Source organism: Elephas maximus, chromosome 13 (genome assembly GCF_024166365.1).
Source record: "Elephas maximus indicus isolate mEleMax1 chromosome 13, mEleMax1 primary haplotype, whole genome shotgun sequence".
NCBI lineage: Eukaryota > Metazoa > Chordata > Mammalia > Proboscidea > Elephantidae > Elephas > Elephas maximus.
This window is the reverse complement of record NC_064831.1, coordinates 58,964,320-58,990,299: the sequence shown is the minus strand read 5'-3', so window position 1 is coordinate 58,990,299 and position 25,980 is coordinate 58,964,320. Positions and strand designations below refer to the sequence as shown.

Here is a 25,980-nt window from a genome sequence, read left to right as displayed (position 1 = left end):
AGTAGTGGGTTTGGTTTCCTTTTTATGGGAGCAGATTGCCAGGTCTTTTCTCCTGTGGAGCCACTGGTGTGTTCGATCCTCCAGCCTTTTGGTTAGCAACTGAGCACTTAACCATTGTGCCATCAGTGCTCCTTAGGAAACCTTTCATAAAATAGTGTGGTTTAATTAGAACACTTTAGTGGCCACCTAGTATGAGAACACTATTTGGGCAGAATACTAAAACAGGTAGAAGGCAGGGTCACACATCCCACTGTGGACACTAAAGGAGGCAGATCATCTTTTTCCCTAACAGCTAGGGCATCTAAAAAATACCCCTGCCACGGGCTCTGATCCTTAAGGGAGTGGTGGGAAAAGCAGGATCCTGAGAAAGCCATCATTTGCAGCAGTGGTGGAATGCAGAGTCCGTGGCATAGAGATGACTTCCAAGGGGCGGGGTCCTCTGCAGACTCTGTCTGGGGGGCCATCTTGCCTGTGTTCTAGGCTAGGCTACCCAGCTTCCTGGTTCCTGCTTATTTCCTGAACCTCGTTCTTTGCTTCTGTGATTGCTCTACAAGAAATTGTGTTCTGCTTACATTGGTCAGGGTAAGTCTCTGTTGTCCTGGAACCAAGAATTCTTGACTAGCATAAAGACCCAGAATGTCAGCTATACCTATTGTTTTCCATTAAAAATCACTCATTTTTTAATTGGGAAAGTTATATATTAACTGAAAGAACTTAGAAGATATAGACAAGCAAAAAGAAAGGAGAAAAAAAAAAAAGCACCATAACTTCATCACCCCTTGTGGTGTATACTCTCCCAGACTTTTTTTCTGTGCATATGAATGATCCTCCCTCCTTCCCTCCTTTCACTATTACAGACAGTGCTATAATACTATGATCAGCACGGTTACCTATCTTTTCACACCTGTGTCCTGCATTTGCTCTTATCTATAGCATTGCTTCTACTCATGAACATAGACAAAGTGAGTTGGTCCAGCCTAGCGTAAGTATTTTTGTCACACTTAAGTTGCCTTTGAATAAATATATGTAGAAGTGATACAATTCGAACACACTAGAAGGCATATAAAATGGTTTCAGGCGAAGCGAGTCAGAATATCAATCTAGCAGAGTAAAACCTGTGTTCCCCTGCCAGATCAGAGTCCTCAGGCACCTGACATGGCTCTCTCATTTGGTCATACCCAAATGAATTCGACACATTTATACTCATGTTGCTAGGACCCAGGGCTTCCAGAGAAAGACTGGGACAGAAGCATGCTCTCCTGAAAAGACCTAATCTTTCCAGAGAAAGACTGGGAGGGAGGCATACTCTCCTGAAAAGACCTAATCTTTCCAGAGAAAGACTGGGAGGGAGGCATGCTCTCCTGAAAAGACCTAATCTTTCAACTAGAAATATATACACATTTTACTGATTTCTCAGAATGCAATAAATTGAGCTCTAATTCAAGACGAGTTATAGAATATGTTTTTAAATAGATTATTACTTATAGGTATAAACAGTAACTGCCATTACTAAGTACTCTGGGAGGACAACTTTACTGAGTATACTTGAACTGATAAATGGCATTTGCAAACAGCAAATATATTAAAAGTTTTTAGGAAGTCTGTTCTCTACCTTTTCCTATTTAATAGGTTTTAGTACGCTTTTCTTCATAAACTTCAACCCCACAAGGATTAAAACAAATAGACTCTAAATTAATTGCAATTCTATTTTTCAACCTAGATCGCCTTTAGTCGGTCTCATTCTATGGCTCTTTATTCCATTATTTGTCCTTAAGGTGTTGACTTTTTTCCTTTAAAGCCTTATTCTGATACTAAAAATTACAGCTTATAGCTCTTGTCTTCTTCCTGGTGAGTAGTAAGCAAATTTTCCTTTTATTGCTGACCCCAAATTAAAATTAATAAATATATTTGAGAAACTGATTTACAACATTTCTAGTGATTCTCCAACAAGTGTGCAGGCAAAACAGTTATCCCCCCCCCCATAAACCGTCTGTAAGCTGCTTATAAGATTCTTACTATTAATTTAATTTTTAAATCACATACATATAGTGACTGTGTTCATGCAACAGCAGTCTTTCTCCATGATAAGGTAACTATTTAATTTTTATTATTATTTTTAAAAAATATCATCCAGACACAGGGAAAACAGGGTAGAGAGGAGGAACGTGCTGTCTCATTAGGGGGAGTGCGGCTAGGAATACATACCAAGGTGTGTATAACTTTTTGTATGAGAGACGGACTTGATTTGTAAACTTTCATTTAAAAAAAATTTAAAGCACAATTAAAAAAAAAAAATCCATCCAATGCTTTGTTAAGTACAAGAAAATTAAGAATAAGTAACTTTTTAGATCCTGGGCCTCAACATTCCTTTGCTATTCATATCAAAATGCAGTAGTCTTCACATTTGTTACCCTGGATTTCAAAAGAATATATTTCTAAAAGCTATTTATATAGAAACACAAAGGAGAACATAATTAAGCTGGAGTCTTCCCATATCATTGTTTTTGGGGTCTAAGCAGCAGAACCATGATGTAGGTAAAAGAATACAATGGCCAGGTTCCAGTGTATGTGATTCAAGCTGAACAAAAAGCTGAATGGTGAATACGTTAACCTCACTCATGGAAAGGATGCTCAGTAGAGGGTCTCCGTCTTTAGAGACCAAACAAGGGCAATTGAGCCAACATGGCAGCAGCAATGATGTGGGTATTTATAAAACAATACTTTCTAACACTTATCAAGATAGGCTAAGGACACCCATTCCTCATCCCTCTTTGAGTACAAGATAGGCTGCTCATTTGTTTGGAATGGTTCTTGATGGGAAATATTCTGCAAGACAGAAAGATATCTTTTCTAACTTGAGAACCATCTTTCTTCCTTGAGGCTTGTCTTAGTCATCTAGTGCTGCTATAACAGAAATACCACAGGTGGATGGCTTCAACACAGAGAAGTTTATTCTCTCACAGTCCAGTAGGCTACAAGTCCAAATTCAGGGTGTCTTTTCCAGGGGAAGGCTTTCTCTGGCCACTCTGGAGGAAGGTTCTTATCATCAATCTTACCCTGGACTAAGAGCTTCTCCATGCAGGAACCCTGGGTCCAAAGGACACATTCTGCTCCTGGTGCTGCTTTCCAGGTGGTGTGAGGTTCCCACTCTGCTTGATTCCCTTTCCATTTATCTCCTGTAAGATAAAAGATAATGCAGGCCACACTCCAGGGCAACTCCCTTTACATCGGATCAGGGATGTGAATTTAGTAAGGGAGTAATAATCCCACCCTAATCCTCTGTAGCATAAAATTACAATCACACAATGCAGGACAGTCACACAATACTGGGAATCATGGCCTAACCAAGTTGACACGTATTTTTAGGGGACACAATTCAATCCATGACAGGGCTCAAAACTGTCTCATTCTTTCCAGTGTGAATCAAGCCCAGTTACAGAAGTCACAGACTCTACACCTCTCATAACCTAACTCCTATTGCAGAATCACTCAGCAATTAGGAACTCACCCTGTTCCAACTCCACATCAAAATTCAGCAAGAGTCCTTGGTATGGGCTTCTTTTACTATTATCTTCCGATTTGCAGAGCCATTCAGAGCATTTCTTTACTACTATAGAAGGGTCGCTACGAGTCAGAATCGACTCGATGGCACTGGGTTTGGTTTTTTTGGTTTATAGTATGCAATAAAATGTAATCTAAGAAACAACCCTAGTAAATAAGGAATATAAGAGCAAATATTTTTTGATGTTTTGATTTTTTTGATGGCTCAGTTTTACCCGAGCTATGTCTGTTTCCTTTTGACAATTAAATCAGTACCACGTGAAAATTTTCTTAGAAATAAACTTCCTGTGCGCCGTCAACACCAACTCAGAGAGACCCTATAGGACCGAGTAGAACTGCCCCATAGGGTTTCCTAAGCTGTGATCTTAACAGGAGCAGATCGACAGGTCTTTTCCCCCTTGGAGCTGCTGGTGGGTTTGAATTGCTGACCTTTTGGTCAGCAGCTGGACATTAACCATTGTGCCACCAGGGCTCCTTAGAAATAAACTACAAACATTAACTTCTGTCTGCGAAAGTGAGAGGAAGTCTCTTCTTTCAAAGTATGTGGAAAAAAGTTAAGTATTCAATTAGTTATGGAGCCTTTTTTGATATTTCAAATTCTATACTGACAGATATCCAGGAAAGCATTCTTTCAATTTTCTAACACTAATACAAAAGCAGTTAAAATTTTAAAGGGCAAGATGCTTTTAAAAACAACTGTGTTACATTTCATATTTTGATATAGTGATCAGGCTGCAATTTTTCCAATTCTAAACATTACCACTCTATGAAGGGCTCTTCCGTATCTTAATTTGTTCAGGTGCACTCTTTAAAGGGGGTTTGAGCTTCCAAGCCATACTCTCCCGTTCTTACACTCTAAAGCTATCTGCTTCTGTTTCAGAGTATTGGATGGGACACATCTCTGCACTTGAGTGGATGGCTTTTGAGGGATCCCTCCTCTGCAAAGGTACTGTCCCATATCCCATTTTAACTGTGGTAAACGTTTTAAGTTGAAGATGAGTCTTTACCACTTAGAACATAAACGTCAGGGCTACTATGTTACATAGATGCTACACACCTTATTGATTTAATGTGTTTGTGATGTTTTCCAGAGGTCTGTTTTGAAACAACCTTAAATACCATATTCAGAAATAACTGACTCAATGGTAAAAGAGATAATTTGGGGTCCTTCCTTATGTTTTAAAAAGAAACCAATACCATTAAAAAAAAAAAAATTCCAACTATGCAAACCAAACCACACTTATTGCCGGCAAGTCGATTCCAACTCATAGCAACCCCATAGAACAGAGTAGAGCAGCCCCATAGGGTCCCAAGGGGTGGCTGGTGGATTCAAACTGCTGACCTTTTGGTTAGCAGCCAAGCTAAAATGAGATTAACAAAACTAAAGATGACAGGTATGTCAGCTAAGCCAGCAAGTTAAAATTATTCTAGGTACACCCAAATCGATTAAAATGCCTTTTTTATTTTGCATTTCCCAACTACTCAAAGGGTAAGCATTATCAGTTTTTAAATTCCATTTATTACTATTCTATCTGAAAGAAGAATTTACTGAATAAAGTGTTAAGTTGCAGGATGTCGCCTGTATCTGTCCTTGTTAACAATTCCTGTGATTTATTAAAAGCCATAGGCAGCCAATTTAGTACACGAAGGTCTAGGCCTGGCCGTAAGTAGTTGGTAACCCAGTGAGAATTAAGACTTTAAGGTCTCTTAAAACTAATGTGATTCAAACTAAAAGCAGGTAAAGCAAAAACACCTGGTGAAAATGCTCCAAGTAGAGCCTCCCTGGTAAGCCAAATCTAACCAATGACTCAAATGGACGATTAAAATGAACTGCACCGTTTCCTTCAACTATGTCTATAAAACCCCATAAATTATTTTTGGCCCAGAAACCCAGGAGTTATAATAGCACCTTCCTTTTGCACGTTTTAATGTTCTATATACATTTATCAACAGTTCTTATTCCAAGTTCATGGTCTTCATATACTGTCTAAACAAGACCCTGGTGCCTCTTGGTGACCACCCCCCCCCACGCTGTTCCCTACGGAGAGGGTCGAGACCGCACGGTAAAGTCATCCAAAAGTGGAAGGAAACATTTTGCTTTTCTTATTTATTGAGAGGCAGCGATGGCCCTGGCCGAGGGAAAGGGGAGCGCTGGGCTGAGCCGCGGCCACCAAGTGTGTGTGTGTGGCGGGAGGGGGACGGCCACGCTCCTCCAGCTCAGCCCTCCGGACCCAGAAAATGACCAGCCCCTCCGCCCAGCTGCACCCTTGACCCCTCCCCCCTTTCCGGGCCTCCCCCGGCCAGCCCGAAGGGCAGCCGGCGGACCCCGACCTCGCGCCGCCCGCCTCCTTTCGCAACCCCATCGGGCGGGCCGGAGCGGCCGCGCTAAGCCTGGGGCCCGGCGGGGACCCCGACCCGACCCCTCCGGCCGCGCCCCTCCCCCCGTGTAACGCACCTGCGGCCCCGCCCCCGGCCAAACGCTGAGGCGGCGGCGGACTGGCGCGACCGGGAGGCTCGGCCCTCGAGGCACAGTCACCTTCCCTTCCCCCGCCATTCCGCCCACCCCCCTCGCTCAGCCACCGAGCAGCCACCGCGCTCCTCGGCCGCCCCGAAATCTAAAGGGGTCCGTCTCCGGCACCACAACCAAATGGCTGAGCCTCCCTGGCCGGCTGCGCAGCCCGCCCATTGGTCCCTTCCCCCCCGCCGCCGCCACCATGGGCTGTTGCCCGGAGACCCTCGGCGATGATTGGCTCTGGCTGCTGCCACTCGTCCTCGGGGCCGCAGGTCCCGCCTCCACGGCGATCAGGTTAGTGTGCGCTGCGGGTGCTGGGGGCTCGAGAACCGAGCGGAGCTGGTTGAGCCTTCAAAGTCCTAAAACGCGCGGCCGTGGGTTCGGGGTTTATTGATTGAATTCCGCCGGCGCGGGAGCCTCTGCAGAGAGAGCAAGCGAGAGATGGAAATGGACAAACGGATTCATTTAGAGCTGCGGAACAGGACGCCCTCTGATGTGAGCATTTGCCAAAAATATCTCTGTCGGTCCATTCTCCTACTTTGTCTGTCTGTGTTGGGGGGGAGGCACTGTTTTTTGAGAGGGGGGCGCCCAGAAGGTGTGGGTTTGAGAGTCGGACTGCAAATGAATTGCAGGGTTGGGGGATTGCAATGCCATCCGAGCATGTTCCGGCTGCTGCTGCCGCTGCCCTTGGTGTGTGACTACCTGTGCGTGTGCTCCCGCGTGTGCGCGTCCAAGTGTGCGAGTGTGGGTGCGAGTGTGCGTGCGAATGTGCACCCATCAGGGGCCAGCGGGCGCACGCGTTTGGGTCGGAGAGAATGAGGGAAAATCACCCTCTGAGCTCGCTGCTCCCGTGACTCCGTCGGGGGGAAAGATTAACGAGGGAGGGGGAGGACAGGGGCTGCCTCCTGGATTTAACAACAAAAATAAGGGGCTTTTATGTTTTATAAACGTAGCCCTCCTTCCGCGCCCCCCCTCCCGCGCCTTCCCCCTCCCTTTCTCTCTCTCACACACAATAAGTTTTGGGCTTCGCGAGTCCAGTTTAGTTTCAGATAAATGTGGGCCGAGGCCCCCGGGGACAGCGCGTGGGGAGGGGGCTGCAGTGGAGTTGGGAATGGCTCGAGTTTAAAGTGCGTCTTCATTTCTTTGCAGTGATGAGGCGAGAGACGGGGGAGCCATATTTGTAACTTTGTAGTGTTCGTGAACGCGCCCTTTCTCTCCCTCCCTCCCTGCCTTTCTCTGCCTCCCTTCCTTTCCTCTTTCTCTCTCACTCTTTCCACCCCACCTTCGGGCCAGATGCTGATGTTTCTTCCTTTCCTTCGGAAGGGAGGATAAATTAGAAGGCGGGGGGAGGGATTTTCGAACGTGGAAAGGCACAGATAATCCCCGCGCCTCCCCACCTCGAGCCACCACTGTTGCAAGTTACCGAGAGGCTACGTCCCGGACCCCTTCGCCCCAGCTCCTTCCGGCCTCCCTAAGATGCCAGCCTCGGAGCCTCGCCTCCCCGTCAACACGAGCCCCCAGCCCGGCTTTCTCTGGGGTGGGCTCTTTGGCAGCCATTCGCGCCTGGTTCATAAATGGGCACGGGAAACTTTGTCAGGACGCGAGCTGCCCAGAGCTGGTGCTGGGTATTGGCTGGGTCCAGGTTTATGCGGGCATAGAAAACACGCAGCTCCGGGACGGAGTTTGCCTTCTCTTCGCCGTTATTGATTGGGCAGCGGAAGGAGTCCGGCCGGAGAAAACTTACACGGATGGGAACCGGGAGGCTCTGGCAAAAGCCCACTCCTAGGAGAGGGGACAGTGAGGGTGGGTTACTTGCACGCTCGTTTTTATTTCGGTCTGCCTCCCGCGTGCAAACATGAGTGTTTTATGCGAGTTGGCTCAGCGGAGGAGACCCCCAGGCCCGGGGCGAAGACGCTGGCCGACTCCCCTCGTGGCCCTGCGGGGAGATCTGGGGCGCGCGGGCGGGCGAGGAGGACCCTCTATAACCTCGGTGGCCGTGTTTGCGCAGAGTTGGGAATTTGGGTAGCACTGTGCGCTGACCTGTCGCCTCTCTAACCCGCTAAAACCCGAATCCCTGGCGGAGGTCGGCTTTGCTTCCCCTTTTCCCTAGTTCCTCCCCCAAACCTGAGTGTGACTTTTGAAAACAAGAGCCTTTTTGTGCCCCCACCCCCATCATAACGCAGCTGTGGACTGGAGACGAGCGAGTGCCTTATGGCGCGCAGGGCTGGGGGATGGCCGCCGGAGAAAGCAGGAGTTTCCGCGAACAATTCGCTGGCGGTTTTCTTTCTCTGGCCGGTATCATCCCAGCTTGGACCCCGGGCCGGAGGATTTGGGGCTGGGTGTGGTGATGGGGGAGGGGGTTGGAGGCCGCGGTCTTCCCGCGTACTTTCCGGAAGCCCCCGGTGCGGAGGGGGAAGGGCGCCAAGTAGGGGGCCGGGGTCGCAGCTGCTCGGTGTGGGGGCGCGGTTCGCCGGACGAACCCTATACACATTGCTGGCCAATTGGGAGCGAGATCGAAAGCGGGTCGAACCGGCTCTTTAAACTTCACCGAGTGTGTGTCTCTGTGTGTGTGTGTGTGTGTGTGGTGTGTGTGTTGGGGGAGGGGAGCGCGACGCGCCGAACTGGGAGAGATTTCTCACGCTTCGCCCCCTCGCCTCCTAGTCTCCCTGCCCACTCGCCTGCCCCCGGCCTTGAGGAGGGGTGGGGAGCGGATGGGGGTTGAGAGGACACTTTCTGCATATTTGGATAGGAGGGGGAAAAGGCTACCTAATGAGGGACAAAAGGGGTGGGGGAGGAGGAACTGTTTTCTTTTAAAATGTCCTAAATGCAAATAGCTCCCGGAGAGCGCTGCCTGCACCCCTCCCTGCCGCGCTGCCCCCGGGCCCCCACACACCCACCTTCGGAGCCTCTCCCAACTCTGTTCCGGCGGCTGGTGGCCACGCCGCGACGCCGAACTAGGACGAGCAGCCATGTTTCCCCGGGTCTCTCGCGGCCCGCCCCGCCCCTCCCCCACGGCGCGGCGGGCGCGGAGCGCGGGGCTCGGAATGCGGGCGCCCGCTCCATGCGGCGGGGCGCCGGGGCGGCCGGGACGCCGTGCGCGCGGGCCGGGGCGCGGGCGCGCCGCCTCGGCCCCCGGCCCCGCCTCGCGCTTTCCCGAGTGGTTCCGAGCGCGAGGTGTTTAATTTAGGATTTTTTTTCACAAGCAGGCCAGCCTGGGGCCGAGCCCGAGGGGCGCGAGGCGTTATTGGGGGGGCGAGGGCAGCCGCCAAGGCCTTGCGCGCCTGTGGCACGACTGCCGGGCGCCGGGCTGCCATTTTGTCACCGTGGATGTTGTCGCTGTGGGGGGGGGAGCGGAGTCTTGCGCCATTGCCCCGACGGCCCCGGGCACGGAGGCAGTGGGGGGGGGGGGGCCGGCACAGGGGACCCCAAATCGTTCTCGGGGCCCCGATGGGGATTCTCTCCCCACGCCTACAGCCCGAGGTTTCGCCGGAGCGTCGCAGCGGCGGTTGAATCGGGAGGGCGACGGTCCTCCCGGCAAGTGCTCCCCTCACCCCAGTCGCGCTCCCTACTTCCCCCGCCCCACTTCTCTCCGTTTTTCGTTTTTCCTCCTCCAGGCGTTTTAGACGTAGTCTTAACTACGCCTAAAATTAAGACGAGCCGATCACCCTAGTTGCTCTTTCGGCGGAAATAAAAGGATGGGGGAGAAATTAAACATGAGGTTTCTTTTTTGGGAGGGGTTCGCGCACACGACTCTGATGGAAGCCAAGGATAGCAGCCGTTTACCCGGGAAGGACGAGGTGTTACTTTGGGGAAACGCCCTCCGGGGCTGGGCTCTCCGGGAAGGTAGGTGTTGCTCCGTGTTTCAGGTGTGGGTGTTGCAGCGCCCCGCGGGGTGCTAGGGCTACCTTTCGGAGCCTCCCTCGGTTTTTCTCTGTCCACCTCCCCCGCCCCTCCGCTCAGTTTATTTTTGCTCAGGGAAGTAGTAAATGTGACCCTAAACCGAAAAAGAGAATAACGTTTGCATTCAATAAAAATGATGTCTTTCAGCCGATCCTCTCTGGCTTTTGACTGCAGAGCCAGGCCAGGCAAGGCAAAGCGTCGCGTCGCGCCCTCCGATGCTGGCATTTCTTTGGGACTTTTTAAAAGCTGACATCGGTGCTGGTTACAAACCTCACTGGCTGAACTGTGGTGTCTGCATGGAGACTGGCTCTCACTGCAACAAGGGCTGCCCAGGAAGCGAGGTTTAACTTTGACCTTTGGAATACATCGCATGATGTTTTCCAGGCTGACTTACTGCCTAATTGGATTCAAGTAGCCTGGTATTAAGTCCAGTTTATGCAGGTTAACCAGGGATCCATAGGCAGAAAATTGAGCTTGTCGAACTCAGTATAGTCCTGGTCAGTTGTGTTTTCTTACTGCATTGTTGCTGTCGCTGAATGGTAGTAAAGTCCAGGGATCTCCACGATGAAACTGGGCTCTGGAACCACACAGACCTGAGTTTGAAACCAGGGTTTCAAGCTGGTTTATTCAGTCTTGACCCCCTGCCAAGAATTTGCATTTCCACCCCAGGTATACTGAATCAGAATTTACAGTTTAACAAGATATACGTAGATTCTGATTCACCACATCTGGGGTGGAAATGCAAGTTTTCCGCAGGGGGTTGAACTGGACCAGGTCTAAGCCCTGTTTGAAACCAAGCAACCCCCTTACACACACACACACACATTAACCATGTGACCTTGGGCAGGTTAACTTAACCTACCTCTTGAACCTTAGTTCCCTCACCTGTAAGGTGGGAGCTATAATCCCATTTCATTAATAATTGGCAAGTTGGTCTGATGTGGTCCTCAGTAGATGCCCAGCATATGATAGTGTTAGTCTCAGAGAAAGGGGGTGGTACAAGGTAGAACTGTGAACCTCTCCAGGGTTTAGAATATCAGCAACAACAAAAATAATAGCTAATGTTTATGTAGCACCCGTGTTATGTCAGGCACAGTTCTAGGTTATACATATCATCTAATTTAATCCCTATAATCAGCCCCTGAAGTTGGTATTATCCATATACTCATATTGCATGTCAGGAATTTGAAGCACAGACATGTCATGTTACTAGTGAGTGGCAGGAGCCCCGGTGGCGCAGGGGTTAAGCAGGTCAGCTGTTAACCAAGAGGCTGGCAGTTTGAATCCACCAGCTGCTCCTTGGAAACCAGGTGGGGCAGGTGAGTGGCTGAATTAGGATTCAAACCTAGACAGCCAGTCTAGTCTGCACACTTAGCCTCTACTCTCTTCCTTGAAACCCCCTTTTGAGTGAGACACTCTGGGGAGGAGCTTTTCCCTCTCCAACTTTGGAATGGTACCACCTTATGAGAGTGAGTTTCCTGTCATTGAAGGTATTCAGGTGAAGGCTGGGTAGCCTCCTGGCTGAAGATACTTTGTGTGTGTTGAGGATGAGGTTGAGTTCCAGAGGTTCTGTGAATTGTCATTTTAGGGGGAAGCCACGCATGTTTTAAGTTTGGGTTAGCACATCACATCTAGACTGCAATGAATCTGACCTTTTAGGTTTTGACGGGGGGTCAAATATGTGGTGAAACCCATGTGAAATTGCACCACGGATTAGTAAGTAAACACAAGTAACCCTGTGCGTACCTTGCTTACTGTCCTGCCCTTGAGACACCTGCCACACCTGCCACATTTTGGGTACAGGGAAGACGAGCAGGGGCCACTCTTCGGCAGTGGCTTTTTTGGGATCTTGCATGTTGTGCATTACTCTCTGCAGCCAAAACACTGAACAGAGTTCGCATGTCCTTGAGACCTGGGGTATAATACACTCATAACACCTCACCGGTCATCTCACTTAATCCACCCAACATCTCCTTAAGGGTAGGCCAAGCCTCGAAGCATCCTCCCATTTGGGAGGCTGAAACATCGGAGTTTTGGAGAGAAAGTCAGACAACCACAGGCAGCTGAGCTGGGTTCTCTTCCTGCTGTAAAAGCAGAGGCCCCTTAGGTGGGCAGTAGACACTTTGAGGAGTGTGTAGTCTATCCAGTACCTGATGAGGCCCATTGTCAATCACCTGGGGAGCATGTAAATTGCCAAATACGGTTTCCCAAGCTGCCAATTTCTGTACAGCCCATGAGCTAAGAAGAATTTGTGCAGATGAATATCACAATTGATTGGATAATAGGGAACACAAGCTTTGAACTTCAATTATGTGAAATATCCCCCCAAAATATAGTTCCATTTGTCTTAATGGGCCTGTGTTACAAAAAATTGTACTCTGTTATCTTTTGAGTTTTACCAATAAATTTGTGGAATTTTGTTTTCTCTTGTTACGTAAGTACCGACATAATAGCCTCAATTTTGTCTTTGGCAAAATTTACTGTCTGGCCTTTTTACAGAAGAAGTTTGCTAATCCCTGGTTTAGCAACCTGGGGGACCCTGGGTGTTTTTGTTTTTTTTTTAAAGTATGTGGCAAGCCATGCATTCAGGTGGTGCCTTGAGGGTCTTTCTTTCTAGCCCTTTGAGGTATGACCTTGTACGTGGTAGGAGCTAGTGAGAATCAGCCTGGATCGGAGCACTCTGGAGAAATGGTGCATGTTATTTAGTATTAAACACTTCTCTCTCTCCAGAAGTTCTGTGCAACCAACTGAAATTCTTTATGTTGCATACTTAGAATATTTCAAAAGGTTTTTGCATGTCCTGTAGTTGAATGGTTACTCTTCAGTGTTGCTGTCTAGAGGGAAGAGGCTTTGAACTGCAACGATTCTAGCTTTGAGGCCTGTGGAAGGTGCAGCATCTGTGTACCTGGTAGCTGACATCAGATCCTCAGAACACAGATAATTGAAAACCACAGATAGTCCTGGAATCTCTAGTTTTGGTCTGCTGCTCTTCCCACCATGCATGTTGCCTGGGGAACTAACCAGCAGCAAAGTGGCTTTGAGTTTTAGAGCCCTGATTTCTACCTCCAGCCTCTTCTGCCTGAGCTGATGTGCAGAAGGAACAGATAAAGATCCACTGGGCAAAGAGTTGGAGGAGCGAATCCCAAGGGATGAATTCCTGTCCCATAACTGCGGCCTGTACTTATAGGACAGCAACCGACGGACCAGTTTCCTCTCCCAGACGCTGCTATACCACTAGCCTCTCAAGGTGACTTACTCTAGACTTAACACAATTGAGCCTTTGGGACTGGTCATCCCAGAGCTTTAGTCCAAATTTGTTACACCACTTTGAAATAAAAAAAACTTGGGGCTGTTGATTACCTTTTATGGAGGTTGCATAGGATTCTCAACAGATGTTTCCGTACCTCCCTCCGTACCTTCTCTACCCTGGTGTAGTCACTTGAGCAAGGAGAGAAAGCTTGCTGCTGAGTGGTGGTTGAATAAACATGGCTCTGTTGTTTGGCCTGAGTTCTTAGTTTAAGAGGAAGCTCTTTGCTCTGGTGTCCAGAGGGGGTGCTCCCTTTCAGGCATTTTCTGCCACCTCCCGCCTCATTTTCATCTGCCTACTCTCTGCTCTAGCTGCTTCTCTAGTCTCTAGGAATTACCCTCCACTTTTAGTCCCCTATCCTGGCCGTCCTTCTCCCACAAACGAAGAGAGGCATGGGCCTGACTCTGAATCTGATATTACATTGGAACAGAATTACATGATGAACGAGAAATACCTAACAATGATATTTTCGTAAAAGAGATGGACTCTGGCAGGGATGAAGACTTGCGAAGACATCTGTTGCTAGTAACATTCTTTGAACCCAGCTGAGTAAAGCACTGTGGTCTTGGGCCACCTTCATAGGTAGGAAGCAGCCACAATGTATATAGAGCCAGTTGTCCTGATGATATTTGTTAATACAAAGTCTGTAAACAAGGCAAAATTGCCTCTCTTCTACCACACCAAGCCTTGTCCTGAGCCACGCCCTGTATCCCTGGTGTTTTCACTCTAGTTTATGTTCTTGTAGCTTTCCAGCTGCCCGGGTGCACTCATCTACTTACCGTACGATTACTCTAACATGGTTCAGGTCAGCGCTGTTTTCCCCAGATGTGTTTGCACTTGGGGATTCTGGTTTGGTGAGGAAGTTATCAGAGAACTGTTAAAAGACCTGGGTTCTGGTCTCCCCTGTGCTGGTAACTAACTTGGACAAGTTGTTCAGTGTCTTTGGGCTCCTGTTTTTTCCCTCTCTAAAATGTGGGTGTTGAATTAAATCAGTGACTTTAAAACCCTTTGGTCCTAACAGTGAGAAATAGATTTTATACCACTACCCAGTATATGCGTACATAGACCTTACAGGAAAAAGGTTTCATGAAACAGTAGGCTCCTTTACTGTGTGTAAATCAGTTTCCATTTAAAACAAAACAATTAACTGCATTTGACCCATAAATTGATTTCAATTCTAATTAATGTTAGGAAGACATTAAAAAAGGCAGATAAGAAGGCTCCTTCATCCTCAGATACCTTGTGGTTTGATTTTAGAGGATGAGGGGATATGTGGTAGCTTGGTGAAATCTCTCCACAGAGGGTCAGTATTAATTTCTCCTGCTTTTAAACCAGCCTGTCCCTGGGTCCTGTGTTCTCAAGCTGGTCTCCTTAATTGTACCTCTTCCCCATCCCAAACCTCATGACATTAAGGAATCATCATCCCAAATTCCTGACCCAGATGGGTGCCTTCCAAGTTCCCTGGCTGTGCCAGTGGTCCTTGGCCGGCCATGTTCCCCCAGCCCCTTCTTGGGGTCTTGTCACCCAGTGCCCTCCATCTCTGAAGTGTGCCACGCCTGTGGAAGAAGCCTTAGGGCTCCCACATTTTCCAGCACTGAGGCGATAAGTGTAGAGAAAAGAAAAGAACGCCCTGATGAAGCCCTTGACTTCTGCTCCCACCCAGATGGCCTGGTTGTGTGTCTGTTTCCCCCACTTCCAGCCGTGGGCGTTGGGCAAGTCTCTTCTCACAACGCCTTTTGGTCTCTGTAAAATGAGGGTGTAATAGTACCTACCACACAGTCTGGTCCCTGGGTGGTGAAAACAGTCAACATGCTTGGTTGCTAGCCAAAAGGTTGGAAGTTCTAGTCCGCTCACAGACGTCTTGAAAGAAGGACCTGGTGATCTACTTCTGAAACACCAGCCATTTAAAGCCCCATGGAGCACGGTTCTACTTTGACACACATGGGGTCACCAGGACTGGGAATCTATTCCACAGCAATTTTTTTTTTTTTTTTAACCACACAGTCTGGCACAGGGAAAGCATTCAATAAACATTAGCTGTGTTGTTACTGTGGTCTGTTCCCACTAACACCATAGTTGACATTCACTTAAAAATACGCATTACATTGTCTAAAAGACATTATATTAAAAAGTAACAGTTGGGTGAGTGGGAAAGGTTAGAAGCTACAGTTTCAAACTTGACAGAAGAGTTATTTTTTTCTTGCAAGAATTTCAGCAGCGAAGATGGTGTTTCTAGATCTGGATATAGGGATAGCATCTAAACATCATGGAGCCACCTTGGCATTGGATTCCAGGTAGCTTCTGCTGGGGGTAGTGTCATGACTTGCCACTCCCTGAGCAACTCCTTTTCTCTGGACCTACACTCTTCATACCACCCACTGGCCCCCCACCCTTCTCCTATAAGCTGGTGATCTCGCCCTTACAGAGAATCAAAGCCTCTTGGTTTGCCTAAGAAATTTCTAGACCAAACCTGCCTAAATCTGTGCCCAGCTCAACTGTCTTTTGGGTCTCATCTGCTCCTGCCCTTCACTCTTCCTTGCATTCTTCCTCCTGGGCATCTAGCCACTGCTCTCATTTGGATCCTTCTCAAGCTTGGAATGTTTCTTCCATCTTAAAAAAGCAAACAAGGCCTTGCCCAGTCCTGCATCCCACCTTAGCTACTGCCCCGACACTTTGCTTTTACATCCACACTTGACTGTAACCACTCCCTCCCCTCTCTCATGCCTTAACCCTGTTGGACTGGTTTGCTTCCTAAATAGCTCCTAGAATCCCAACAGCCTTTGCCATCTTCTATTACATGACTCCTCAGTAGCAGCAATCGGCACCCTTGACCTTGGTAAAAATTATATCCCCCCCCCCCCCATGCTCTCCATTTCTCTGGTTTTTCTCCTGCTCTTGCCATTTCTCAGTTTCTGGTGTCCTTTTGCCCCCCCCCCCAACGCCTATGCAGCCATGAGATACTGGACTCTTGTCACAGCTGGGGCCTGGGCCCTCGTATCCTGTGTTCCCTCCCCAGGAAATCGTGTTCTCACTGTCAGTGTACATATCATCCATGCATTGCTGGGATATACTGTTTACATCTAGAGCCCCAGCAGCCTCTTGGCTAAGGTTGGGACCCACCTGATGTCTCCTCTTGGGTGTCCAAAATCATTCCACACTCAACATGTCCAAATGGAAACCATGACCTCTGCCCCTTCCCCCCCTAATCTTTCCATCCATCACAGGTCCTATCGATGCAAAATCATCATCCTTTACTGCTTGCCAGCTGGTCTCTATGTCACAGCCTGGCCTCTGAAGCCGCTTCAAACTTCAGACAGAATGATCGTATGAAAACATAGATGTAATCATGTCACCCCATCCTTAAAATCCACATCGTTCTTAAGATAAAGCCTAAAATCCTTAATAAGGCCAACAAGGTTCTGCACAGTTGGCCCTTGCCAGCCCCTTGCTCTCATCTTTTTCCCTTGCTGCTGCTCTCTGCCCTGGCCGCCTTCTTAATTAGTGGATTTATCTCAAATCTACTCCACACTATTAGCATCTAATCATCTTTACCATCTCCTGCTTCATCTGCCATTCCTCAGGTCAGGGTCTGGTCTCTTTGGTATAAAATTCCTAAGGAGCCTTTTCTGCAAAGTGCTTCAGTTTGTAATTGTTGTTAGATGCTGTCGAGTTGACTTTTGACTCACAGCTACCCCATGTGACAGAGTAGAACTGCCCCAGAGGGTTTTCTAGGCTGTGATCTTTACGGGAGCAAATGGCCAGGTTTTTCTGCTGCAGAGCTGCTGTATGGGTTGGAACTGCCAAGCTTTCGCTTAGCAGCCGAGTGCTTAACCATTGTGCCACCCGGGCTCTAGTTTGTAATTATACATTCCTAAATGTGATTAATTAGCATATCTGTCTGCCTTTGTAGCTGGTAAACCATGTGATGTCAGGGGCCTATTACTGCTCATCATTGTGTGTCCTCAGAGCTGAGTACGGCACTTGTCAAGTGGTGGGCATTCTAGAAGTATTGATTGACTGAAGGAACCTCGGTTCTTATACAGTCTTGTCACTTTCATCACCCACTGTCTGGTAAACCAAGCACGAAGCCACCAAAAGAAAGCATCTGAAACAAAGCACCAGTTTGGTGCCCACAGCTTTTCCCTGGATGGTAGGAGTTTCTAACTGAGCTTGCCTCTGAGGTGGGCAGCATTGCTCCTCAAGCCCAGTGGACTTCAGACTTTTTGTTTATCAGTAACAAATTTGAACGTGAGTGCCAGTATGCCTACCTTTTAGTTATTGATTATATACAGTACAGATAGGTATGTTATGTACAACATAAAAGCTAACATGAAGAAAGTAGAATTTAAAAAGGATGAAGTAAAAGAATGTTAAAAGTGCTAATATTTTCATCCTATGCCCACATAGATTGTCTTAGGCAATCCACTTAGGAGAGCACCGCTTTCTCATCAATTACTTGCTTTATTTTCAGTTTGGTTACGAAAGTTCATACTGGGAAAGAAATGTCCGTACCTTGCCAAGCACCGCTTCCTTGTTAAGATCTTCCCAGCTCTTGGTGTGTGATGGGCAGGGATGGAGGACATTCATAACCCACCTCTGATAGACAGGAAAGATCCAATGGCCTGCCTGAGACCCCCAGCGAATCTAGGGCCCATTGCTGTGTCCGCTGAGTGCTGCCTGACTAGGCTGTGAGTGCAGACGTGCCAGCTCACCCTCACCGTCCCCAAGCGTCCAGCAAAGGCAAACCCTGGGCTACTCCTGCGGGTCTCCAGAGAGGCCCAGAAGTGTCTAAGGGGGGAGGAGGATTCCTTAGATTTAGGGTCGGTAGGTGGAGAGGCTTTCTCCTTCTTATCCTTAGGCTGGGATAAACAAAAGGCAGGACCTGCTACAGGCTGGAAGAGCTGGAATGGAGGGCAGAGGGGAAGCCTGAAGGAGATCAGCCTGCCAGTGTTTCTCTGTGGCTTGTGGACACAACCCAGGAGCAAAGCTGTACTTTGCTCTGCAGCCAACAGTACCCAGAAGGTCTGTATGGCTGGGTTTTGCTGCCTCCTGCGCAGTGATGAGAATGGGGGTGTGTGTGCATGTGCGTGTGTGTGTGGGTAGAGGGGTGATAGGGTTAAGGTAAGGACCTGCAATAAAATGAGAGGGGTTACCTTTAGGTATTTTCAGAGGTCATATGTGGGGGGACACATTATATACAATCAGCTTCCACCGTAAACATTCGCTGGCCCAGGTGGTGTGGCTGTGGAGGGAAGGGCTACGGGAGCCCACTTTCACTGGCGTGTATGCCCAGCATCTGGAGTGATGCAGGGAATTAGATGAATGCTACCTAAGTACGCAGCAAATTCAGTTTACTGAATCCAGTTCCTGTGTCCTGGGTGGGTGGGGGAGGTGCCTGGATATGGCAGAGTGGCTACAGACCGATAGTATTGCCAAAATCAGGATGGCAGGAAGGAAGGTATGTGGTTATCAAAGCGCCTTTCAGCCCCAGCTGTGTGTGGGAACTACCTGAGGAGCATTTTAAGAAATTCCCAGGCTTTACCCCAGTCAGTCTCTGAGGATGGGGTCCAGTCTGTGGGTTTGCAGAACGCTCCAGAGGGGGACTTGTAAAGCACAGCTGGGAATGACCACACCGAGATAGGTGTGGAATTTCACAGCAGGTAGGAAGAAGTAAACTGAATGCATGTGAAAGAGGAGGAAAATGAAACAGAGAAAGCAAGAAGTAGAAAGAAGGGTGCAGGATCTAACCTGCTGGGGTGCAGGCATCTTCTCTCGCACACACCCCTTACAGCCATTCCGAATTCACACTCCTGGCCACGTCTGAGGTCATCACATTTGTGATTTTTCATTTATCTGTATCTCATGAGGTCACTACTGGAGTGTTGAGTGGAATTTATTAAGCAAGACTGGAACTTTGGCCCATCCTAAAGCTCCAGGAGATTGAGAGGCCACCGGACCCTTTGGAAGAAGAAGGGGGGGCCCCAGGGTCAAGCAGCCAGGTGTAGTGGGCAGAGCTGAGGTTTGCGAGCTCCATTGCTTGAGGCTCTCGGGCAGTTGCCTTATCTATAAAATGGTGAATAAAAGTAGTACCTGCCCTTCAGGGGTTATTATCAGGACTGAAGGAAAGATGGTTTGAGCCAGGTGTGGTGTGGACAGCCCCTGAGTGTTCATAGATTCTGACTGGCCCCGGCCTGAATGGGAGGGGGGCGGCCAGCTGCTCTGAACCATGCGCTCGCCAGGTGTTGGAGCTTGTGTGTGGTGGGAGCTGTTCTTAGAACTGTTTTTATCCCTGAAGGAGGCCTCACTTGGAGCTGCTGAAGCAAGTGGGAGGGGGCAGATGGGGCCTGGGACAGGGGACAGAGCCCCCAACTTTTGTTGAGGTGGGACTGGAGAGACAGCCAGGCTACAGACATTCGCTGCCCCGGGCCTCCCTTTCCCGTCATGGGGGAGCCCTCAGCCTGGCTTCCCTTTTCTGTAGCAGTCACCTGGAGGCATCAGCCCCTCCAGCCTCTCAGCTCCCTCCTGGCTGTAGAACTCTGGGCCCGCCCCTCCCAATTCTTTATCTGTCGTTCAGACAGCACTTGAGAAGGGGCCCTTCTCCAGGAAGTCTTCCTTGACTCACTGGAAGAGAGGAAGCTAGTTGTGTCCATTCAGTCTGACATAAGAGCACATCTCCAGGGCTTGCAGGTCACGCTGTGCTCTCGGCTAATTCTGGGAGTGCCTAGCACCTCGTTTGGTGTGCACTTGTGGCTCTGCTTTCCGTTGGCTCTGGTCAGCATCTCTCTCTGTGCCCCGTGCCAGAGGGCAGCGTTGACGGTTTGCAGAACCCTGCGTGACTTCCTTGCGGCTGGGGATGTCGGGAAGGCTGTATGATGACGTCAGATGTGGCTGTCCAGCCTCCTGCCTGGCTGCCTGTGGGAAGGATCTGCCTGTTCTGGCTCTGGGACCTGCTCCATATGGAGAACCAAACTGGCCGGCACCGTTACCAGCGAGTTCCTTCCACTTCTACATGTTTTCCTTTCGCCATGGAGATTTGGGTGTACCTGGGGTGTGGCCTAGGAAGAGTGAGGGCAGGCATACATTTTTAGAAACCCCCCCCCAGCTGTCTCTGGCAGGCCTTAAGCCTGTCTGCAGAGGTTGGCTTGGGGCCATGAGTAGTTCTGCTCCTTTAGTCTCCATCCAGTTTGCTGCTTGGTTGCAGACATGCCGTTGTGTGTCTTGGTTGAATACTGGTATGTCTGAGTCTAAGCTGGTCTGTGGGCCTAGAGGAAGATAGCTCTCCAGAGCTGCTGTTTGGGATGGAGGTAGAGGAGCAGGCCTGGGAGCTGGTGGGGGCAGGGGGAAAGCTAAAATGAAAAATCAACCTCTCAAAGCTGAAGGGGCGCAGGGCAGGCAGCGGCCTCCATAGGCACTCTGGAGTCTTCTGGAGTCTTCCGTCAGTTCTAGTGGCCAGTGTGGTCATCGTCAGGAGCAGCCGATGAGCAGCCTCGGAGCAAGGTCAGATGGGGAAGTGAGCATGTGCCTCTGTTTGCCCAGTGGCCAAAGACTCCAGCAAGGTCTGGATTGTGGTCTGAGAGGTGTCTGCTGCATCAGAAACCAGACTTGAATCTGGCCAATGCCTTGTTAGCCCCAGGAGGCTTATTACAGCCACAAATGTCCCTGATGATGGGCAGCACTTGGCCAGCCTGCATCTCATATTAACGAGGGTCATAGGGGTGATGTCTGCAAACAAAGTATGGTGGAGGGGTAAGTGCCAAGATCACCAAATAGTAGTAAATGGAGATGTGCAGGACTGGAAGCCCTTGTGTTTCTGACAGACCCCCAGCTTCAGCAAACTCATCTATTTGTTCATTCAGTTAACACATATTGATTGAATGCCCACTGTGTGTCAGGTTCTGTTCTAGGCATTGTGGGTAGGGCAGTCAACTGGACAAACATCATCTGTTCTAACCTCATGGAACTTCAGTTCCAAGGGCAAGACAGTCAGTAAACCATCCACAAAGGCATAGCTGCTGGTGTGATACATGCCACAAAGACAAAGCTGTGTTAAGGGGGTGGGTGATCCAGAAAGCCACCTGTAGGTGGCTTTTGAGCAGGTAGTCAAGTGACCCACACTGGACTTCCGGCCCCCGTGAGCCAGAACCTTAGAATGTCTGACCTGGAATTACCTTAGGAGTCACCTTCCCAGTGAGGGGGCTGAGGCCCAGTGAGGTGAAGATGTGAGTTCCTGAGGTGATTGACAGGAAAGATGGAATGATACAAAAGAGGGACAGAATATGACAACTGGCTAGTGGTCTCTGCTCACACCCAGCCTTAGGCATTTCCCCAGGCCAGCTGACCTTCTTGTCTTTTCTTTCCAGAATGTTTTAGTTCTCATACTTTGAAAGAGTTGTACTTCCAAATTGCATTTATTAACAATAATTTATTTTCTCATTTACGGCTGAGTGTATTTGTGGAGAGGGTGGGCAAAAGTTAACCAAACATGTCTAACTCCCCATCAGCCCTCCAGGCAAGGATTAACTAACTACCTGGAGTGGGTCTTATTCCGGCCTAGGCAGAGATGCTGCCCCTTTTTGGTAAACCCAAACTCTCAATACAGATCAGAGCAGGATTTCCATTGGTCTTTTTGAAAAGTCAGTGTTCTTCAGTGTTCCGTACTACTTTCTGGATTCCAGCTGGACCTTCCAGCCCTTCCCACCTGGTTTGCCGGGGGGTGAGGGAGGTGGTCAAGAAGTCTTTGGGTGGGCTGGAGAGACCCTCCAGATGCTGCTGACCAAAGATGGTGAGGCTAGACTCAGAGGGCCTCCAGGGCTTAAGGAGGAGTGAGGCCCACAGTTAAGTCAGAGGTCCTAAGTCCAGCTGCTGACCCACCTCTCCCTCCCAGGGACCAGGATGAGCCATAATTGGCTGGTAGTTTTCATCTAGAAGCAGGTATCCTATATGAATTTGAAAGGAGCTTCCAGTAAAATAAGAATTTGTTAGTCTGTTAGGAAAACAGCTTCCCAGTATCATGGGGTGGAATAGTGTGATGAGTCCCCTCCTAAGGATCTTTGATAATGGAACACTTCTGTCCACCTGTCTCCCCATCCGTCGTACCCCTCTGGGGGCTGCAGCCACTGACCACACCGTGCTGCCCAGCACCTCCGTGTTTGCTTTTCTCACCCGGCATGCCCCATTCTTTCTTCTCTGCTGACAAGCCACTCGTTATTCAGGGCTCAAATGCATCTGTCTCGTCCCTCTGCTGTAAGCGTCTAAAGAGAAGGCATTACATTTTCGTCTTTTTGCTCAATGTTGAGAAAGAATAGTGTCTTTTCTGTATGTCATGTTTATTTTTATGTTGAGTACCTATGTGCCAGACACCACATGTAATCTTATTTCATCTGTACAGAAGTGCTGTACGATGAGTGGGATAGCTCTCGTTTGAGCAGATGAGGGAACTGAGGCTCAGAAAGTTTAGGTAACTAGCCCAAGGTCACAAAGTACTGAGGATCTGTTCTTGGGTACAAAGCCAGGTCGTTGGACTTCAGAGCTGTGCATGTAACCTCAAATCTCTGCTTCGATTTCCTGCCACCTCTCCTCCTAATCACTTGGGGGCTGCTGAGAGTATGGAAACGCTCTAGACTGCTGACTTCTGTCCCTCACTCTTGTCTATCGTCAAGTCCTGGGAAAGTGAAATAGATCAGGCTGAAATTTCTTAATTTTTTTTTTTTAAAAAGATGTTTTGTTGTGGAATAAGACACCAAAAAGTAAACAAAATAAACATACTGTTCAATGATTCTTTTCCTTCTGATTCCCCTCCCCACCTTTTAAATGCTGATTTCACACTCTCAGGAAAACCCCCATCAAATCAGCTTGCCATGTGCGGGCCCATAACTTTCAGTGGCAGGGTGCTTAATAATGCGTCTGGTTTCCCCCTACAGCTCTGACATTCTTCGAACACTGGGGCCGGGCACAGAGATGAGACACATATCAGGGTGCCTCAGAGATACTAAAGACTGCCTGAAAAGCCCCCTGTGGGTGGTTAGTTGGAGGTGGGAGAGAGGCCAAATCATTTTCCAGTAAAAGGAGGCTAAAACATAATTGAGGAGTCCCTGGGTGGCACAAGGGGTTGAATGCTGGCCTATTGACTGAAAGGTTGGTGGTTGAAACCCACCAGAGACACCTCAGAAATAAAGCCTGGTGATCTGCACCCAAAAGGCCACAGCCTTGAAAACCCTTTAGAGCAGTTCTACTCCACACACATGGGCTTGTCATGAGTCACAATCAACTTGAAGAACAACAACAAGACATAATTTGGGACTTCCTGCTGCTTCAAAGAATAAGTAGCAGTGTATTCCAACTTTAAGAAAAGGGTGGTGGTGGTGGTGGTTGAGTGGGCATGAGAATGCTTCGTGTTTTGTCTGGAACACCTTGCTGCCTTTGGCATCAGCTAGAACCTTCTGGGATGGGAGGAAGCGTATTCCTTATTGAGCACCTACTGCAAGCCTTGTCCACTGCTTGGTACTTGGCGTCACCTTTTTGATCCTTTGGAACACCCCTGAGGTATAAGTGTGGCCACCCATTTCCAGGCAAGGAGGCTGGCTCAGAGAGATCAAATGTCTCTTAGGGACCCTGAACAACCACTGTAGGAACAGTCCCTTCTCTTGCTTGTCCCTCCCAGTTTGGACACTGGGGGCAGAAGATAAGGATACCTTTATCATTGCATAACAGTCCCCAGGGCCTGGCATAGTGCCTGGCATTTAGTAGGTTCTGAGTAGCATTTATTGAATGAATGGAGATTAAGTAACTTGTCCACATGGGTAGACAGTGGTGACCCCGTTTGGGCCAGGGGACCCCAGTGCTCTGTGACTGCCGCCCTGTGGGTCAGAAGTGATATCTGTTTTCAGCTCCTTTGTTAATCAGCAGGGTGAATGCAAAATGACATGCGTAAGATTATTCATTGCAAAATTATTCAAGCAAAAGATTGGAAGCAACCCAAATACCTATCAGTAAGGACTGGTTAAGAAAAACGGTGATATATCTACCCAATGGACCACCATGTAGTTGAAAATAAGAAATAAGGAAGGTGTTTTTGTACTGATATTAAATGAATGCCATGAAAAAAGGCAAAATAAAGAATGGTATATAATATGGTAGTTTGGGGTAAAAAGGAGAAAAATCAGATTCTGAATTTGTATATGTGTAAACAGACTCTAAAACGATAACTTACTGGTAGGGTGGTTAACTGGACAGACGGACAACAGGTGGAAGGGAGAAGTAACATTTTTTTAAACTTTCTGGTTTTAAAACTATGTGAATGAGTGCATTAACTTATTTGAAAAGTTTAAAAGGAAGAAATAACAGGTGTCTTTAGACCAGTTATTTGACGTCATCTGGGCTTCAGCCTCCCCTCTGTACTGTTGAGGGGCTGGACTGGATTGAGGCCTTTTAGTTTGTGGTGTGTATTGTGCTTTTCTGTGCCTTTCTTCGGTATTTTCAGGAAACCCTGACCCTCTCCTAGGATGGTCCATGGGCCCTTCTGCTGGTGGCCCAGCCTGGCCCTCTTGATTCAGTTAGGACCTTGGCAGGCCATGTCTCACCCCTAAGGTGAGCCTGGAGCTGAATCAGCTCAGAGTGTTTGAGAAAGGCAGGGTGGGGCGGAGTGCAGGGAGCCTTCCACGCAGGTGTTCCTGACACTCTGTCTTGGTGTGACTCCGTTGGTTCTTCTCCCTAAGTGAAGGGTTACGGGGAAGAGAGACTGTTCTGGAGCATATTGGCAGAGTGCTGCAGTTTAATAGGAAGGAGAAATGGCAGATTGTTTGTCCCTAGGTTATTTTGAATGCTTTTCAGTTTGGTAAACATGTATTGAGAGCGAAGTGCAGTGCACTGTGGGGGATCCAGAGTTGCCTAGCACCCGGTCTCTGCTCTCTGGGGTGTGAAGTCTTGGACAAGAGACTTGCCCTTACTATTCAACACAGTAACCTCCAGGACAGTCTGGCTTACACGTTGCTTTCATAGCCGTTATCTCATTCAGTCCCGTGGGAACTTGTGAGGTTGATAGGGACTCTTCTTCCCATTTTACAGATGAAGAAATTGAGTTTCAGTGTGAAGTCCTATCCAAAGTCACACAGTTCCTGAGTAGCAAACCCTAGAATGAAACTAGACTTCCCGGCTACTTCCCATGCCCAAACACTCAACATAATCAAAACATTTTCCTGGGGGATATTGCCCAGGGGTGTAGCTTACGCTCACTGTGTGTGTGAGTGCAGCTCTGAATAATCCTTTACTTTTTTTTTTTTTTTGCTGTTTTTTTCCTTGAGGCAGGGCAAGGGAAGCATCAGGCTTATGGCTGGGCCTTGAGTCTTACCTTCTTTACTAAGGTCCAAACAGTTCTTCCACTGTCTGTGGAAACCTCATCAGCCCATGACCAGTTATGCATTAACCCATTGCTGCCTAGGCTATTCCAACTCATAGTGACCCCACAGGACAGAGTAGGGCTGCTCCATAGGGTTTACAGGGAGTGGTTGGTGGATTTGAACTGCCAACCTTTTAGTTAACAGCCATGCTCTTAACCATAGTGCCACCAGGGCTCCGTGCAGAATGTCCCATGTGTCCATATGTATGTAAGGGTGCCTGTGACATACAAAAGCCTTCTCCCTGCCGGATTCCCACACTGACACCTCTTTCCCTTCCTTCTACAAATTCTTTTGTAGCTGCCTGG

General features: G+C 48.5%; 1 protein-coding gene and 1 long non-coding RNA gene across 3 annotated transcripts in view; one reads left to right on the top strand and one right to left on the bottom strand.

Moving 5' to 3' along the window:
• Positions 1-1,474: 1,474 nt before the first annotated feature.
• LOC126087925 (uncharacterized) lies at positions 1,475-9,153 on the bottom strand. Its single transcript, XR_007519902.1, has 3 exons — positions 8,971-9,153; positions 6,017-6,492; positions 1,475-3,176 (listed from the first exon to the last, which is right to left on the bottom strand). It is a non-coding gene; the product is annotated as an uncharacterized LOC126087925 (long non-coding RNA).
• Positions 6,487-25,980, top strand: part of ANP32A (acidic nuclear phosphoprotein 32 family member A) — a 39,694-nt gene continuing 20,200 nt past the window's right edge. Inside the window, exon 1 of one of the 2 annotated variants that reach the window (XM_049905823.1) lies at positions 6,487-6,568. In XM_049905823.1, coding sequence (XP_049761780.1) covers positions 6,515-6,568 — 54 coding nt within the window. In that variant the 5' untranslated portion in view covers positions 6,487-6,514. Of the gene's footprint in view, positions 6,569-6,633; positions 8,369-25,980 lie in introns of those variants that run through there. The other variant, XM_049905822.1, reaches the window with a different exon arrangement.